This window comes from Aedes aegypti, chromosome 3, assembly GCF_002204515.2.
Source record: "Aedes aegypti strain LVP_AGWG chromosome 3, AaegL5.0 Primary Assembly, whole genome shotgun sequence".
Taxonomy (NCBI): domain Eukaryota; kingdom Metazoa; phylum Arthropoda; class Insecta; order Diptera; family Culicidae; genus Aedes; species Aedes aegypti.
In genome coordinates this window covers 219708950-219726143 of record NC_035109.1, presented here as the reverse complement: position 1 = coordinate 219726143, position 17194 = coordinate 219708950, and the positions used below count along the sequence as shown (strand labels likewise).

General features: G+C 38.7%; 1 protein-coding gene across 7 annotated transcripts in view; it reads left to right on the top strand.

Annotated features, from left to right (window-relative positions):
• The window catches only part of LOC5579847 (probable Ras GTPase-activating protein), a 538326-nt gene that overhangs the window by 357637 nt on the left and 163495 nt on the right, over positions 1-17194 (top strand). For 4 of the 7 annotated variants that reach the window (XM_021854124.1, XM_021854122.1, XM_021854126.1 and 1 more), the window contains exon 3: positions 8062-8124. The exons of the other annotated variants lie outside the window; for them this stretch is intronic. In XM_021854124.1, the coding sequence (XP_021709816.1) occupies positions 8062-8124 (63 nt within the window). The remainder of the gene's footprint in view (positions 1-8061; positions 8125-17194) is intronic. 7 annotated transcript variants of the gene reach the window in all.

Here is a 17194-nt window from a genome sequence, read left to right as displayed (position 1 = left end):
AACTCAAATAATCTGTTGAGAGATAAGGTACTTATGTGTTGGTCACAGTCATTAAAATTGTCGCGCATAAAACAATAGCTATTGGGTGGAGACGGGTTGCTACAAAGTAAAAGTACACAATCATTGAGAGTTGTTTGACAAAAAAACGTGATGAGAAAGTAGCGGAAAGTTTGCTGTACCTACACGGTAATTACAGGCAGGGTTGTTACTCTTGGAGAAAGTGTTGGGTGCGAAAAATATAGAATCTTGAAATGTATGCATGTTGACATGTTGTCATGCAGTACTGACATTGAACATAAATTATCTGTTGTGTAACCTATATAAAGGACTTTTTAAGCTATTCTTAATAACTTCAGGCTTCTATAAAGCCAATATAATAATCTCCGCATTTATTACGTTATGTGTACCAGTAGGAACATAGGCAAAGGCAGCATTGTCAACGTTCAAACGGTTTCCTCCCCTAGCGTGAATATGAACAAAATTAGAGTGTTAATGAGCGTGATTTAAATTCACTTGGTGATGGATATGATAACAAATCATTACTATCATTAATTAAACATTAATCGAAGAATTAAATCTGTTAGATTCTACCAACAAAATTACGGGTATAGTAAACGGCCCACAGTAGGGCCCAGATAGCCGCAGTTGTAAATGTGTAGCTATTTAGCAAGACCAAGCTTAGAGTCGTAAGTATGAATCCCGCTGGTCGAGGATATTCTCGGGTTGAAAATCGTATATCTTTTCGCGTGCCCCACGATATAAACATCCAAAAAAGATCAATTGACAAAGAAAGCTTTCAGTTATTAACTGTGGCAATGCTCATAAAATATATAGCTGGTAAGCAGACGGTATCCCATTTGGGATGCAACTTCAAAAAGAAAAAGCAGAAGGAAACATTCCCACGTGGTTGGCCCTACAAATAGCGCATAGAAAATAGATGTTTTCCTCACAGGCAAACAGACGTATTACTTAGAAGAAATTTCTGCGAAATACTGTTTAGTGCAACAAGACCTGTAGATGGCGGTAGTGTGGAAACACGAAGCAAAACGATGCGCACGCCTCTGGTTGTGAGATTTGAAATACAGACACAGAGGACAGACGTTCATCTTTACTAGCCATCGTGTGTAAGGTTTGTACTGGTCATTTCAAAGTATGTCGTTATGCTCCTGTTACGCGGCGCTGTCGTCAGATTGAGAACGCTACAAATTTGCCGCTTTTTACTCTTTGGCGCTAGTGTCGATATCAAAAATTGCCACTTGATGCTAGCGTTGCTTTGTGTGCTAATGCATTTTAACGTTCACTAGTGACATTGTGTGACATAGGGGCCCAGATAGCCGTAGCGGTAAACGCGCAGCTATTCAGCATGACCAAGCTGAGGGTCGTGGGTTCGAATCCCGCTGGTCGAGGATCTTTTCGTAAAGGAAATTTTCTCGATTCCCAGGGCATAGAGTATCTTTCTATTAGGGGCCTTCCTTAGTCGAGTGGTTAGAGTCCGCGGCTACAAAGCAAAGCCATGCTGAAGGTGTCTGGGTTCAATTCCCGGTCGGTCCAGGATCTTTTCGTAATGGAAATTTTCTTGACTTCCCTGGGCATAGAGTATAATCGTACCTGCCACACGATATACGAATGCGAAAACGGCAACTTTTGCATAGAAAGCTCTCAGTTAATAACTGTGGAAGTGCTCATAAGAACACTAATCTGAGAAGCAGGCTTTGTCCCAGTTGGGACGTAACGCCAGAAAGAAGAAGAAGAAGTGACATTGTGTTGTCGAAACGAGTTTGTATGTCGGGCTGTCTGCGTTGGCGGCGCTGATGGTTGATTCGAACCGTTACACATGATTTTGATTAAATTTTGTTCGAGCCTCCATGTCTGTTCTCTGTGATACAGATATGTTCCGTTTTTATCGACAATTTTCAGTTGATTAAAACAGAACCGTGACAAAACGAAACAATTTTCTTAGGCAAAATATTTTACATATTTTAAAAGAAAATTAAAGTTGTGTCCGGATAATACACATTTTCACCATATAAATTCACAGTTTTGATGTTTAGGACCTGTGAGAAGCATTTAAGGTTGTTAATTCGTATTGATTGCAGACTCAATACAATCAATATGATTCTAGGAGATTTTAGGAGAAGAAGGCTATTTATGATTTTCAAGGGTTTTTGACTATAAACTGGTACTTTAGTGGCGTTTTGATGGATACACAACTGATTTTTCTGTTAAATCTCTAATAAACCACATCTTGTTCGATTACTTACGAGTAAATGTTCGCGAACTGGTTTACTGTTTCTTTTGGCATGTTCTTCCGAGCAGGTTGGTGCGAACGTGCTCACAACAAGTCTGTTCGCAAGTTTCTTATGCTTGTTTTGTGTTTACACTCATGAGGTTCTTGAAGATGTGAACATTTCCACCTTTATTTATCACCATTCTAGAATAGCATCACGGTAAAACTAAATTTCTTGTTTTGTGTTCAGTAAAATTTATATTGACATTGTTCATTAGAATACAAAACTATGCATACTCCAGAACAAGCATTTCCAAATTAGAACTTTTAGGGTAGGAACTTTTTTGTTATTATTTCCTTGAATAAGCGTATGTCATTTTAGACTCCATGTGGACGAAAGAATATTTGTATAGATTTGTATAGACTGAAGTAGGGCCTGTAGATCACGATTTGTATGACCTCCAATATTCGTCTCATGTAGATGAGACGTATGTTAAGATACTGTAAGTACTGCTAATCACTGAGTGTAGCAATTACATGCTTTAAATCTTCTTGAACTTACGTAGATGAGGGTTAAAAGTTCTGGATGTTCAGAACGCCTTAGCATCAATCCATGTTAAATATACATTTCTCAATCCCCTGAGTTATTGTTACTTACTATAAATCCCCAGTCTATTCACTTTTTGTACGAAAATATTTTGTTTCCAAATAATAGAAGAGTGCTAAGAGGAAGTTTGAGTTTTACCCTCCCTGATCCCTCTAATTTGGTTCAAATATATGATTAAATATAACTCATGAAACTACAACAAATAGTGAATCAAAATTTCTTAAAAAAAATATTGGCTTACGGGTTAATTTATAAATTTCCAAAATTTTCAAGAAATGTCCTTCAGATCTTCTAGCGTTCATTTGAGTACGAAAAGGGGATCTATTGATTGTTTTACAATATAAAACAGACCCTAGATCTTTCGAACAAAAAACAAGGAATATTCTGTTGAGTTGTACATAGGTTCTAGGACCTCCTAGGGATCAATTCAGTATAGGCTTTGGGATCAACATGCATAGCATGTGATCTATACAAGTAAGTATGATCAAACAAAAAAAAAGTAAGTTTGTATAGATATTTCGTGAAGATCCTCAGGTCTGCGAAAATGTATGAAAGTCCGAGAAGGTCCACCAAAAACTACGAAGGTCTGTACCCACCTCGTTCTTCGTTGACTTCAGTACTTCTCCAGTTGCCATGCACGACTTGGATTACTAGGTCCTCTTCCAGTATTCGTGGTATTCCAGAGTCCAACGTATGAAGGTCTGTAAAATTTTGCATGAATAATCTGCGTTGTTCAATGAATATACGATGGGGCCTTCCTTAGCCGAGTAGTTATGTAGAGTCCGCGGCTACAAAGCAAAGCCATGCTGACGGTGTCTGGGTTCAATTCCCGGTCGGTCCAGAATTTTTTCGTAATGGAAATTTCCTTGACTTCCCTGGGCATACACGATATACAAATGCGAAAATGGCAATTTAGGCAAAGAAAGCTCTCAGTTAATAACTGTGGAAGTGCTCATATGAACACTAAGCTGAGTAGCCGGCTTTGTCCCAGTGGGGACGTTAATTCCAATAAGTAGAACGAAGATACGAAGATCCACAAAAAACAGAACGCCCATGAAGGTATGCAATTTTCCACGAAGGTCTGAAAGGTTCACGATGGTACGATAAGGTTTGTGACATTCTGATACACAAGATTCTGTTGAGACGTCTGCGAAGACCTCTTCGTGGAGAATTGTATGATACCTCTCTGGAGACCGCTGTAAAGACTTTTGTAGAAATCTCTGGGAAGATCTGTCTGAAGCATATGTGAAGATCTGTGGATATATCTTTCATCATCTTTGTACAACTCCCTACGTAGAAACAGAAGCAGGAAGCTTAAAGTATGGCGGCGTTAAAAATTTGATGCCCCCGTTTCCCGAAGTAATACCATGAGGTAGTTCCGGGGGACACATAGGCTTCTTTCCAAAAGCCGATTATATGTGGTGTGATTGAGTTTTTTCCCCTGTTTTCCTCTTTCACAACAACTCAAGCGAGCCGGAGTAGTTATAGAAGACATACGAATGAGAACCACAGAGCCAAATCCCAATCGGCGCCAAGACAGCCGTGGATGGTGAATGTTTCTAGCTGTTGCTAGAAGTGCGAGAAATCTATAAAAAAAAATCCCCGTCTGCATCACTCTGGCTGAGGACATAGCATGCAACCAGTAAAGGGACGCAAGATATGTGGGGTACACCATCAAATTGGATACAATTGCCAAGGTGGCAGCAGGAGTGGAATAACTCGGAGAAGGTGGACCCACAGACTCATTCCTAACGTGTCGGTGTTGACGACTAGAAAACTTCCGGAAATATCTTCACAGATCCGGACACGCAGAGTCTCCACATTTTCCAGTCTGTCCAAATATCGAGGAGACCATGGAGCATGTTATATTCGACTGCCCTTGATTCAGGGATACACGAAGCGAGATGAAGTCAGAAACCGCAAGCGTCCTAAATCCGGACAACATAGTGCAGAACATGTGCCAGCATGAAAGCACTTGGAATGCGGTGAACAAGGGATAATGTCGTTGCTGTAAAAGAGATGGCGTGAAGACCAGAGAGCTCCGGGTCGCGATCGGAGTAGGCTAGATCGCCCGTTGGGGACTAGACCGAGAAGAGCAGGCGTAGCATAGTATCGGTAAATCGTCGGGGCGCCTGAAATCGTAAGTCATCCTTCAACTGGTATTGCAGAACCGACCTTAGCACTTGGCCGAACAACGTCGTGTTGGAGTAGGATAGATCCACCGCCGGGGACTACTCTGAGTAGTACGTAGCGTATCACCGATTTGAGTCGTTGGAGTGCCAGTGAACTGGAAGCCATCCTCCAACCGGAATCGCTGAACCATCGTCGGTCAACCAGGAGAGCTCGAGCAGAATCAGCGGAGAACAAGTCGTCGTAGAGCAACGAAATGCACTTTAGCGTCTAGTAGAAGTTCAACAGGGCTCTGACGCGAGGCCAGCCCAAGGGAAGTATGCGTCGTCGCACAGCTTTCCAAAGCACCGGCGAGATCGTAGAGACACCGTAAAAATGTCGTAGTGAGCAGCGTTTTTGACGACATTAAGCTCCAACAGCGAACTAGCAGAACAGCTAGAGGCTGAGACTGACGAAGTGCATGAGCACAGCCCTCCCCCGATGAAGTTGCGTGACGTAGCTCCGGGGGAGATAGAGGCACAGGAGCAGTAGGGAAAGTTTTTTAGTGGTTAAGCACGCCTAACATGAGTCCCACACTGTGCCAACACACAACAGGCCAGCTTTTTTGTACCCTACTGTAAAAAAAACAAACACTACTATTCAGGGATTGAATCCTGAGAAAATTGAGCGAATCTCTCACGTATCGCTCTCTGTAACTATCATAACATGCTGCACATTATGAGAGACTGTTTATCGTATACTGCTACAACTTTGATCAGATAGGGGGGACAGTAGTGCATGATAAAACCCCTCTAAACATGCTCCAAACCTGGGGGACACTATTGCTATTGGAAGTTCGTAGATTGTTTATTGTGCCAGTAAAGAAAAACACCTATCCCCAACGGTAAACAAGCGAGAAAAATGGATTTTATCATCGCTCTCTCTTTGGGGATCTCGCTCACTGCTTGTCAGACTTGTTACACCTTGCGATACAATGACGATCGTGGACCGCAACAGATACGATGCTTTTCTTTGCTTGCTTTGATCGGGCTTCATACTCAAATGAGAGCAAATTCTGCTATGCCTGCTACTATTAACTTGTAACTTTTAATTCCGTCCTAATTGCTTATCTTTGACTAGAAGTTATTGGATAATCTATGTTCTAGAACTTCTATGGTATTAGTAAACCAATTGTATATCTATGCATGATACATTCAACCATCCCAATCTTCCGCAGCAAAGTGTTCTTTTTCCTCGCAACCGTTTGCATAATTCATATTCCGCACCGCCGACACTTGCATCAAAATGCTATTTTTCTCCATTTGTATATTTTTCCTCGCCCAAGCTGAACAAATGAGCTGAGTTTTGCGTGTAGTTCAATTCCTGTCCGGGTTCTGTGGGTACTGAACCGATCAACAACCGACGACTGAAACGACGCGACGTTATGATAAAAAAAAAAATGTTACCAAGCAAGCAAGTAGGTAGCCGTTGCATTTATCCAGACCTCAGCAGAAATAATCTAATGACGTGAAGTGACGGACTGTGGGTTGCAAATTCTGATGTTTATTATGCACCGGGATCGTTTACGATGCATTGTGGTCGATGATGTGAACAGTTGGCTCCAACTGTATTAGAAGATAGAAAATAGAAGAAGGAAGATAGAATATAGAATATAGAGGATAGAGGATAGAAGATAGAAGATAAGAGATAGAAGGTAGAAGATAATTGCGCTTGTGACGATATAGAATGAAACCCTATAGAAAATACACAACAATTTAAACGCTGGTTCTAAAAATTGGGAACCCCTAACATCCATTCTACTACGGCACGCGTTGACATCTGGGTGTCGGTTTTTTGTGCGAGATGCAGACGCATTTTCACTGTGCGCCTTGAAAAACATTGAAAGAGTCAGACATATGAATTATGGGCAATATCAATCGTCTAATGAATATTCATCATACGACAAATGATTTCATGCCGGTCGGAGTAACACCTTTGTTTGACTTCTTCATTTACATCACTTTGGGATGACAGAGACTGGCGATTTCAAGTTTTTCTATTACCGTCAATGAGCGATAGCTGAAAATTGATCGCTTTCAAGTAGAAAATTGCCATCCTTGGTAATAAACAAATTTCACAACCAGCGATGAGTAAGAAAACTAGTCTTACCTAGACAAACGGGTTGCAAGTTGGCCCATCTGCGTGGCTTTCTACAAGGCCCGAGTTTCGAGCAGATCGCCACCACACAAGTCACTGTTTGTAATGAATCCACGGAGTCAAAGAGAACGCCTGGTGTCGGCGGCAACCCAGCCGAGTTATGCAACATGCAAATTACCCGAGCTTGTAATTGATCAAACAAATTATTCGACTTTGCGCAGTCAATCTCTATCGAAATTTCAACTTATTACGGTCGAGGTCTTTTGCAAGTTTGTTCTTTTGCTTTGCTATATCGTTGGAAAGATTTGTATCGTTCGCGGCGAGGATTTCTTGTCGCTTTTCTTCATGTAGGAGGGCATTTTTCGAATTAAGAAGGCAAGCTGGTACTGTATGAAAGGAGTAATTTCGTTGTGATATGTGACCTTTGTTGAAAATAAGTAAAAACAGTTGCAAAATGTTGCATCATTCCTTCCCTAGTCGAGTCTCTGTCGGCTTCAAAGCAAAACCATGCTGAAGGTGTGTGGTTCGATTGCCGGTCGGTCCAGCATTTTTCGTAATGGAAATTTCCTTGACTTTCCTGGGCATAGAGTATCATCGTACCTGCCACACGATATACGAATGCGAAAATGGCAACTTTGGTAAAGAACCTAACTTATTAATTACTGTGGAACTGCTCATTGAACACTAAGCTGAGAATCAGGCTCTGTCCCATTGAGGACGTAATGTCATTTCTACTCTTAAATGCTATCTTTAACGAGTTTGTCTTCACTGGGCAAAATGTTGCTGATTTTCTCAGATATCACATTTCACGGACGCCATCACAAAACCTAAGATAGCTTGTTTGTATATGTGTAATATGCATTTCAATGCAGGTTAAAATTTCATATTAATCATAAAATCGTAAATCAATATGATCATAGTTTTACTTACAACAATTTCTTTTCCGTTTTTCTCATTACAGGTGAGTTCAAGTCCAGGACGCTTCCACGCTTTCATATCGATAACTCACTCTGCGGCGAAGGAGGTGATAGCATTAGACTTATAAATCGATTCATATAACCCTTTCCCACACGATGTAAACGTATCTAAACTTAATCCAATTAACGGAAATTTATGACGATAAAAATTTTGTCCGCTTGTCTAACTGGTCCGGCGCCCAAACCGGTCCTTATCCGGTGAGCTAAGCTTAATTAAAAATTCATTGCAATAATGTGTCCACTTTGGTGCGACCAACATCAACTATGACGACGGTCCATATCCTCTCCGGCACACGTCCACCCACTTTGTAATGGGGATTTCGAAAAAGGTGACCATTAACCGGCCCCAGGTATAGGAAACTGCACTTAACACACATTTCCATAAAGATAGCACACACCGCATTCGATCGTCTAACAAACAAAAGCACTGACCTTGGTGGTGTGGTTTAGTGTGACGGCTATCTTCACGAATTAGAGCTTAACCCTCACTTGCCATTTTAGTTGGAGCCAGACACAGATGGGACTCAGCACATTTGATATTTTATTCATAGTTTGGACTGGAAAGGGTTGAAACTTTGCCGATAAAGTCATAAATTGAAACCGGCAGACATGTGGCGGAGGATCTCTCAAATGGTTGTCACCGTTTACAATGGATTAAAGTCAATAAATTTTATAGCCGTACCCTCAATGAAACACTTCCGAATTAGGATATACGACATGCGTACGACAGCCGTAATTGTAACCGAAACAATTTTGCGCTGATTTATGGTGCCTACATACCTACTTGCTGTGCCATGCGTTTCAATTCCTCCGAAATCTTGGACCAATAATCTACGGATGTTTGCGAATAAAATTTATGCCAACAATAGCGGTCATGGTTTTGTCCCTCGTTACCTATTCAGTGGTCGAAATTTATGGGAATGCGTTAATTAATTTTGCTCGATTTAGTGTGGGGTGTAGGCAATTTAGCACGCAAAAGCAACCTGGGTCTCTATGGCATTCTATGGCTGCTTGATTATGGAAATGTTATATATAAGTTATAAAGAAACCGCTAAATTTGTGTTGTTTTTTGAAAATTGTTTTAGAATTAGTTCCACATAATGCATCTTGCATTCAAGCAAGATGCTGCATAGCATGTTGTATTTCTGTAGAGTAGATGTACTCATCTGAGATAACTTAGCGAAAATCATTTAAAAAATGTTTAAATTCACCTTAATAAAGATAGAATCTCGATCAGGTTACATAGACAAATCTCTAATTCAATCAAGATTTTTTTTAAATTACGTATTTATTACATATAAATTCCAATTGTGGGTTTTAAATAGCATCAAGTCGTTACTCTATTAATTAGTGTATATATTTCTGGAATTACTGAGGATTTATCCAAGAAATTCTAGGAGTATCATCAGAGTTACCAAACAAGGATTTTTTTCCGCAAATTCTTCATAGAAATCATCAATTTCTCCAAACCTTGCCTTTGAGGTTCATCCTAAAATTTCGTCTCTGAATTATTTGACAAGTCTCTCCGTAAATATCTCGGAAATTCTCAGCAAAAAATATTAACGAAATCCTACAAAAAAAATCTTCCAACGATTCTTTAAAATATTTAAAGACATTTTAGAGAATGATTTTGATATTTCATTAATCAACAATTATGCAAGATTCAATTGGATTCAAATTAATGTTGGGAAATACAATTTCTTCGAGACGTTATCCGCAGATCTAACTCCATTTTTTTCACTTAAAATTCTCCAAGCTTTCCTTTCTCTAACATTCATTAAAAGGGTGCTTCTTCGTATTCCAGAGTAGAACAAAATATTATAAAATTTCTTCGGAACTTCCCTGTACAGTTGACATTCCTTATTAGCTACAACATTTCTTGGGCGGAATACTTTCAGCTGTTATTTCAAGCACTCGTCCGTGAAAATATTTTAAAAATTCCGGATGTTAAAATATTTTTCCTGGGATTTCGTCTAACGATTCTTTCGAAAAAAAAAATAAATACCAGAGTTGCATCCAATTGTTTTTAGGGATTTTTTTCTTTCGCTATTTCTTCTGAGGATATTTCTAAGGAAGTTTTTTGACAGGTTTAAGAAAAAAAATAACTCCTTCAAAAATAAAAAAAAATCTCCAGAAATTCCATCAGACATTTGTTTCAAATTCTAGAAATTACCACAGAAATTTTGCCGTCCTAGATTTCTTTCATAAATAACTTGTGGAAATCTATCCAGTCTCCATTATTGTTTCAAAAACTACTCTAGGCATTCATCAATTAATTTCTTAGATAGGGGTCATGCACAAATTACGTCACGCTCCAAGAGGGGGGGGGTCAAGCCAAGCGTGACAAACCTTACAAAATTTTTGGAGGACTCATACAAAAAATGTGACAAAGGGGGGGGGGTCCAAAATTTTGAAATTTAGCGTGACATAATTTGTGAACCATCCCATATATCGTCACATTCTCTACAAATCACTTCATTTATTTTTGCAAAGTATTTCTTATTTATAATAGATTTCTAGAGTAACACAAACAACAAAACTTTTGGAAGAATTTCTAGGAAAATCTGTTCGACAATTTGCTAAATTCCAGTCGAAAAATTTGAGAATTTACCGTAGCATTTGTCCGATCACGGACAGTAGTTGACGAGGGCAATCCTTCCGGATGGAGGATCCCTGCTGGGTGGCGAATTCCTCTTCGGAATGCCAGGGATGATTGGCCAATTCCTTCGTCAGAAGGAATGCCTGGGGTGTCGATAGCTCAGACTGTGAATATGATTTCTTAACAACAGTCCTGAAAAGGACTACTAGGTTGGGCTGCTTTCGGTGAGGGAAACACTTTTGTATCGGTTTTCGAACTACGACGGTTTATTGCGCGTGCCATACAACGGCTTAAGGTGCAAGAAAAAATGGCACAAAAGTCAGAACTGAAAAAGCAGTTTTCTCCTTTTAAAACAACAAATTGATGAAAATAAAAACACACAGCCTTTTTATTTGGCAAATAAAAGAGCTGTGTGTTTTTATTTTCTTTGATTTGTCTATTTAAAAAGAGAAAACTGCTTTTTCAGTTTTGACTTTTGCACCATTTTTACTTGGGCCTTAAGACTGAATGAATATCTGTGCACGCAGTGGCGCGGGAAGTGGGTAGGACAGGTAGGACATGTCCTACGCACGATAACACCTGGGTAGGACAGTCAAAGAATTGTCCTACCCACGATAAAATAAACAAGTTCAGCAGAAAGATTGAAAATTAACTTAACACTTCAGTCGTCGCGCTGTTGTATTTTGTACAACACTGGTGAAAAAAGCTCACTTTTCGCTCACAACAGGATCGTTGTGGTTCTGACGGTGGCGAACCGCGCCAATATACATAAAACTCAACCAACGTCGTAAGATACGATAAGGTATTTAATGGAGTTTCTGCAAGATGAAACATTTTTCAAACATGTTTAGTTTCTCCTGAAAACTTTTGCGATTAGCCAGCTTTGCACTTTCGATGTAAACAAAAAAAAAACAAATTCACAGAATTTTCGCTGTTCATCCATTTATTATCTAGAAATAGATGAGGAAATTAGTAACCTCACAGGTTGCAAAGGCAAGCAATTTGGCCTATTTTTTGTTATATTATTTTATTAAATAAAGTTTTTAAAAAGGATACATATAAAAAGGATATTCATATTTTTTAATGAACGATAACAAAAGTTGATCTAATGAGTAATGCCAAAGGCAGCACTGGAATGAGGTTTCTTTTTAGAGACTCGGTCTCTGTTTTATTGCAAATCTCTAAAAAGTCTGTGTGTGTTTTAAAGGAAGATCTCTAAAGTATCTATTTAATCGAAAATAGTCTCTAAAGAATCTTTTTCCTTACTCTGCATGTATTGAATCCTGATGAAAAAATGTACAGGCACCAAGAAACCTTCGGAGACTATAACAGGTTTAACAGACTCTTCAAGAATTGCGTCTTAGATTCCCCGAAGAAAAGCTGTAGGATTTATCATAGTGATTTTTTTAGTATACTTTCAGGATTTCCTACAGGGATCTCTTGAGAAATACTTCTAGAAATTTTTCCATCGAATCTCCCAGAAATTCTTCATGCGATTTTTCAAAGGATGCTTAAAAGAATTTCTCTAGAATTTGATCCAGGAAATCCATAAGAACTCCAAAGCTACTATCTCCAGTAATTTCCTCGATCGAAAATTCCTTGACGGGTCCTTAAAACAACCAATTTTACCAAGCATTTATAAAAAAGTTTCTCATCAAATGTCAATGCATTCTTCAAAAATTTGTTCAAATATTCCCACCAGTTAATACTACAGAAAATTTCCCAATATTTCTTTCGATTATTCCTACATACATTTCTATAGAGATTCTGTCTGTTTTTCGAAAAAATTCTTTTCAAAATCCTGAGGAATACTATCCCGATATTCAATTTTTTTCGATTATCTTGGCAAATTATTTAGGAAATCTTTCTGATCTTCCCCAGAAGTTATTTCAGAGAACCTTGTTCATGAAAGGTGACTTTAAAACTCATCCCAGTTTTAACAGAGGTTATTCCAGGACTTACTTTAAAAAATAACACACGGGTTTATTTTCCAGAAAAAATCCTAGGCATTTCCCTAGAAACTATCCTGGAAAAATTTCTGAAAAAAAAACTTTCAAGAAGTAGCTAAGTATGCTGTTTCGCTCAAGAATAGTAAAGAAATCCTTTGACTGAATGGGTCAAGAGATTTCCTACAGAGAGGCCTATTTGAAATGACATTTCTTCAAAACTGCATATAGCGATCAAAAAATGTCATTTTCTTAAGCATATTTGGAAGTAAATTTTCCACGCATTGAGATAAACGATTACTTTTCTTGTCATCAGCAAACCAGCCTTTACTTAAGAAAATCTCAACGAATTACTGGATAAATTTCCTTACAAATTTTAGATGGAACCTCTGAAGCAAATGCTGAAGATATCTTTAGAGAAATCTTATGTAAATCCTGAAAAACAATTTTAAAAGGAATTTCTTGAAATTTCTGGTAACGCTATTGATTGAAATTTAGAAGAAGTTTGACCGGGAATATTGGAAAATGTCCCAGGGAAATCTATGAATAAAATCTTGGAGGAGTTAGGACTTTCTTTAAAAATATAGCAAATAAATTTTAGAGAAATTCAGATGATTTTTGAAATAATCTTCGAAGAATGTCCATTTCTGTAGTTTCTCTTGGAAAATCCATGTTGAATTTTTAAAGTATCTTTCATATAATTCTTGGAGAAATTCCATAGCAAAATTCGTGGAAATAATCACTAAATATATACTTTTTTAAATTTCAGGAGTAATATCTGAATGTTTGGGCAAATACATGAATAAATTTCTGATGAAATTGCTAGAATTAATCATGAGAAAATACATACTTGCTATGAATAATCAAATTCATATTTTCTTATTCTCTCAAGAGATTTTGTTAAAAAAAACTAGGCAGTCTTCTAAGGTTTATGTGTTTTTTTTCTGTTGAGCGAAAAAATTGCATTATAATATCGTTAGAACGCTGGAAAACAGTACAATTTCCTCAACTCAACTCAAAGCCGACCAAAATGTAACTTTCAATTTCCAGTTCAGGGTTAACATTTTTCTTTGCTTCACTATGCAAAAATATTTGCCAACGTTTGTCCTACTCATGGTTGCGAACGTGGACGCGCCTCTGTGTGCACGCAAGCTCCTTAAGTAGGCTGCAGGTAGAAGGATTCATTGAATGCACAGTGAAATGGCTTCGGTGGGAAATTTCCACTGTCTTATGTACTACATACTGGATGCTGCAATCGGTGGTCCGGGTGGTGTGATGATGGAGAGCTCAAGCTAGTCGGTCGGGTTGCGTGAAGTAGTGTGTGTGTGAGGTTCAGGTAGGAAAGGGTTTTTGTTAGTGGTGGTAGCCGAAATACTCGCGGCGACTCGAGGTTAGTTACACGGTAAAAAATAAGCACCATGCTATCAATAGTTCTGCACTTGGATTTGCACTACTGTTGAATCTTGACAAAATCAAGGTAACAGCACTTGAACTCAACGTTGCATGTTTTGATTTGAAATAAAAAAAAGTTAAAATAAACATTTCCGCCTGACCCAGATTTGAACCACCAACCTTCGGAGTGCAGGTCTAGTGTCTTACCTCGACACCAACTCGTATCTGTTGAAAGGGATCGAATTGATCTCAATTACTTTCTACAACGAGCTGTCAATGATTGCTTCCATACAAAAGACATGATGATCAAAATCAACAACTTTTCACTTCAGAGTCTAGTTCTAGAGACAGTAGAGCAAATCCAAAGTTGAAACTCTTTAAATCATGGTGATTAGTGTTTTGAATTGAGTCAAGTGATCAATCTATTCAATCGAACGTGCTGATTTTTTACCGTGTATGTGGTTGTTTTGCATGAATGGGAATAGGGGGGAATGGATTACATAGACAGGATCAACAACAGGGTGAAAACGACGACTGAACAAACTAGGGTTGAAACGTTGCACACCGTTCGCGTTGTGCGTGAACAGCATTCCTGGAATTTCTTAGTGAAATTCTTTCCAATATTTGTAGGATTTACAAAGCTGATAGTATCGCACAACTAAGAAAACTTTCTGCAGAATCAGATTTTTTCGTAATTGCAGAAATTAAGCATGACCATGAGCATGATTGACCGCCCGTGGATGCTACTCCGTTATTGCGAGATCAGCTGTAGTTACACAGAGAACCAATTGATGATACTTGGGACCAGTATTCATCTTCAATGTGTAACAACTGAAGACCATTCCTCTACGCAATACCAACGCCGACCGCGCCCGAATGCAGGTCAATTGGGAAATGGAAGGGAACATGTTGACGTGAAGCTCGCTTGTTTGAAAGCCGAGGAGTCCTCTGCATTTTCACGATTGTTCACTGGGATTTTGGATTGAGGAAGGATTTTGTTAAGGATTCTCTTGGTAAACGATTAATTGTGTTTTTTTTAACGCCACTCTCCCATATCTTGTTGTTTCACAAACTACCGTTGTATTGTTGGCTTTTTGTGCTAAAAAAGGACGGCTATTTCTAAATGCGTTTCACAGTCAAGCCACCAATCCTGAACTGAAGATTATCCAGTAGGATTTGGTACCTATATTTATCAAAAATAATTGGCACACCTTTCTGAAGTGAGAAGTGAGGGCCCATGTAGGATTCACACCAATACTACTACATTTCATTCGCATTCACGGTTTTCTCTTTTCCACCAATACATTCAACCCCTTCACTCATACTGAGTTTTCTATTTTTTATTCAACGCTTGTCAATATTATCATTTCTACTAAACAGCTCGTAGATTTATTATCATTCTCATTTCATTCACACCTTGATTTCGCCATATTGTTCATAAGTTTTTTCCTCGCTTTCTTAATTCAAATCAACGTGAGTGAATTGATTATGAGTATTTTCCTTAAATATCTAATTATTGCACTTTGTAGAAACTGTGGAAGCAGTTTTCGATTTACAAGGAAATCGTTATTGGTTACTAAGTATTCCTGGCGATGGTGACCGTTTGTTTGGCTCGTCGGTTCATCAACTGTATGGCATCACACCGAACAATAATTTGTTTAAGCCGTATGGACCAATGCACGAGTTCACTAATTTGACGTTTGAGCGGTGACTCAAAATGGCATGAGTCTACAAAAAATGGCATGGGTCTCCAAGAGGTAATCTTCAAGGTATTGAAGTCTTGATATCGAACTATAAATGGCATCTAGATCCTCAGTCAAGAAGTAAAAGACGTGGTTTAGCTCTTCTAGTCCGAGTAGACGTTGATGTAAAGATAAAACGTCAAAAATGTTTTAACCCTAACATTCAGATGGCTGAGATATTCTACCGGGTAAATTTTTGTTTTGCCACCGGATGATTTGAATTTTATTAATATGCAATTAAATCTGTTTTCAGACTGAATCTGGCATAAAACATCTGCACATCATTAAGGGGGCAGGATCCGTCATTGATTTCGGAATTTTCAATAGCAGTTTTTTCGTTCAAAATCACTGTATTCTATTCTCCAACCAAAACACAGTGAACACATTTTCATCGAATAACTTTTAGTTTTGAACAGAAAAACTGCTTTTTAAGTTTCGATGATGACGATGATTTCGATGACGAAGCGTTGATCGTTAAGGTGCAAGTAAAATTGAAGCAAATGTCAAAAATGAAAAAGCAGTTTTACTCATTGAAATCAACAGATCGGAAAAAATAAAAACAAACAGCTTTTTTATTTTGAAAGTAAAACAGCTGTGTGTTTTTATTTTTTTAGATTTGTCGATTTTAACGGCGAAAACTGCTTTTTCACTTTTGACATTTGCTCCAATTTTACTTGAGCCTTAACGTCCATGGGCCAAATCATAAAAAACTCAACTTTGATCGGCGTAATAAAAGATCCAAGTCGTTTGGTGATCGCAGAGGATTTTAATAGCCAACTTGATTTCCAGCATCGTTGATTTCCCTTCTGTAGAGTCAGCTCTCATTGGAAAATTTGTAGGCCATGATTTGTTCAATGAAAATGATTTTTTTTTGACGTTGGATAACGTCTTACGGCATCATACTGGAGTACAATTTCGAAAAACGAAAAATCGCTCGCGTCACGAAAAGTGGTTCCATCCATCGCGTACCGCATAAAAGCAGCCGAGGTGGCGGCCAAGCATCAGTTTTGTTTCAATCGTTGCCGAAGATAGACCGTGGTATACACGGCCAGACAAGAGAGGCAAAGGACTCGGAAAAGGAAGCGCCAAGCGTCATCGCAAGGTTTTGCGCGATAACATCCATTGCATCATCACCAAGCCCGCCATCCGCCGTCTGGCTCGCCGTGGCGACGTAAAGCATACCTTCGGTCTCATCTACGAGAAAACCCGCGGTGTGCTGAAGTCATCCAGAATTCTGTCGGCTATGCTCTGAAGTAACAGCCCAAGTAACAATGAAAGCTGAACAGCAAGAGTATGCTGAATATTGGCTGATCAATGGTGTACAAGGCTGAACACCGTGACAGCTGAACAATTATTTGAAGAAAAGCTTATTAAACACTCTTATTCAGCAGTATACTCAAAGCTGAATATTGAGTTGAACAAACTATTTTCCATCTAC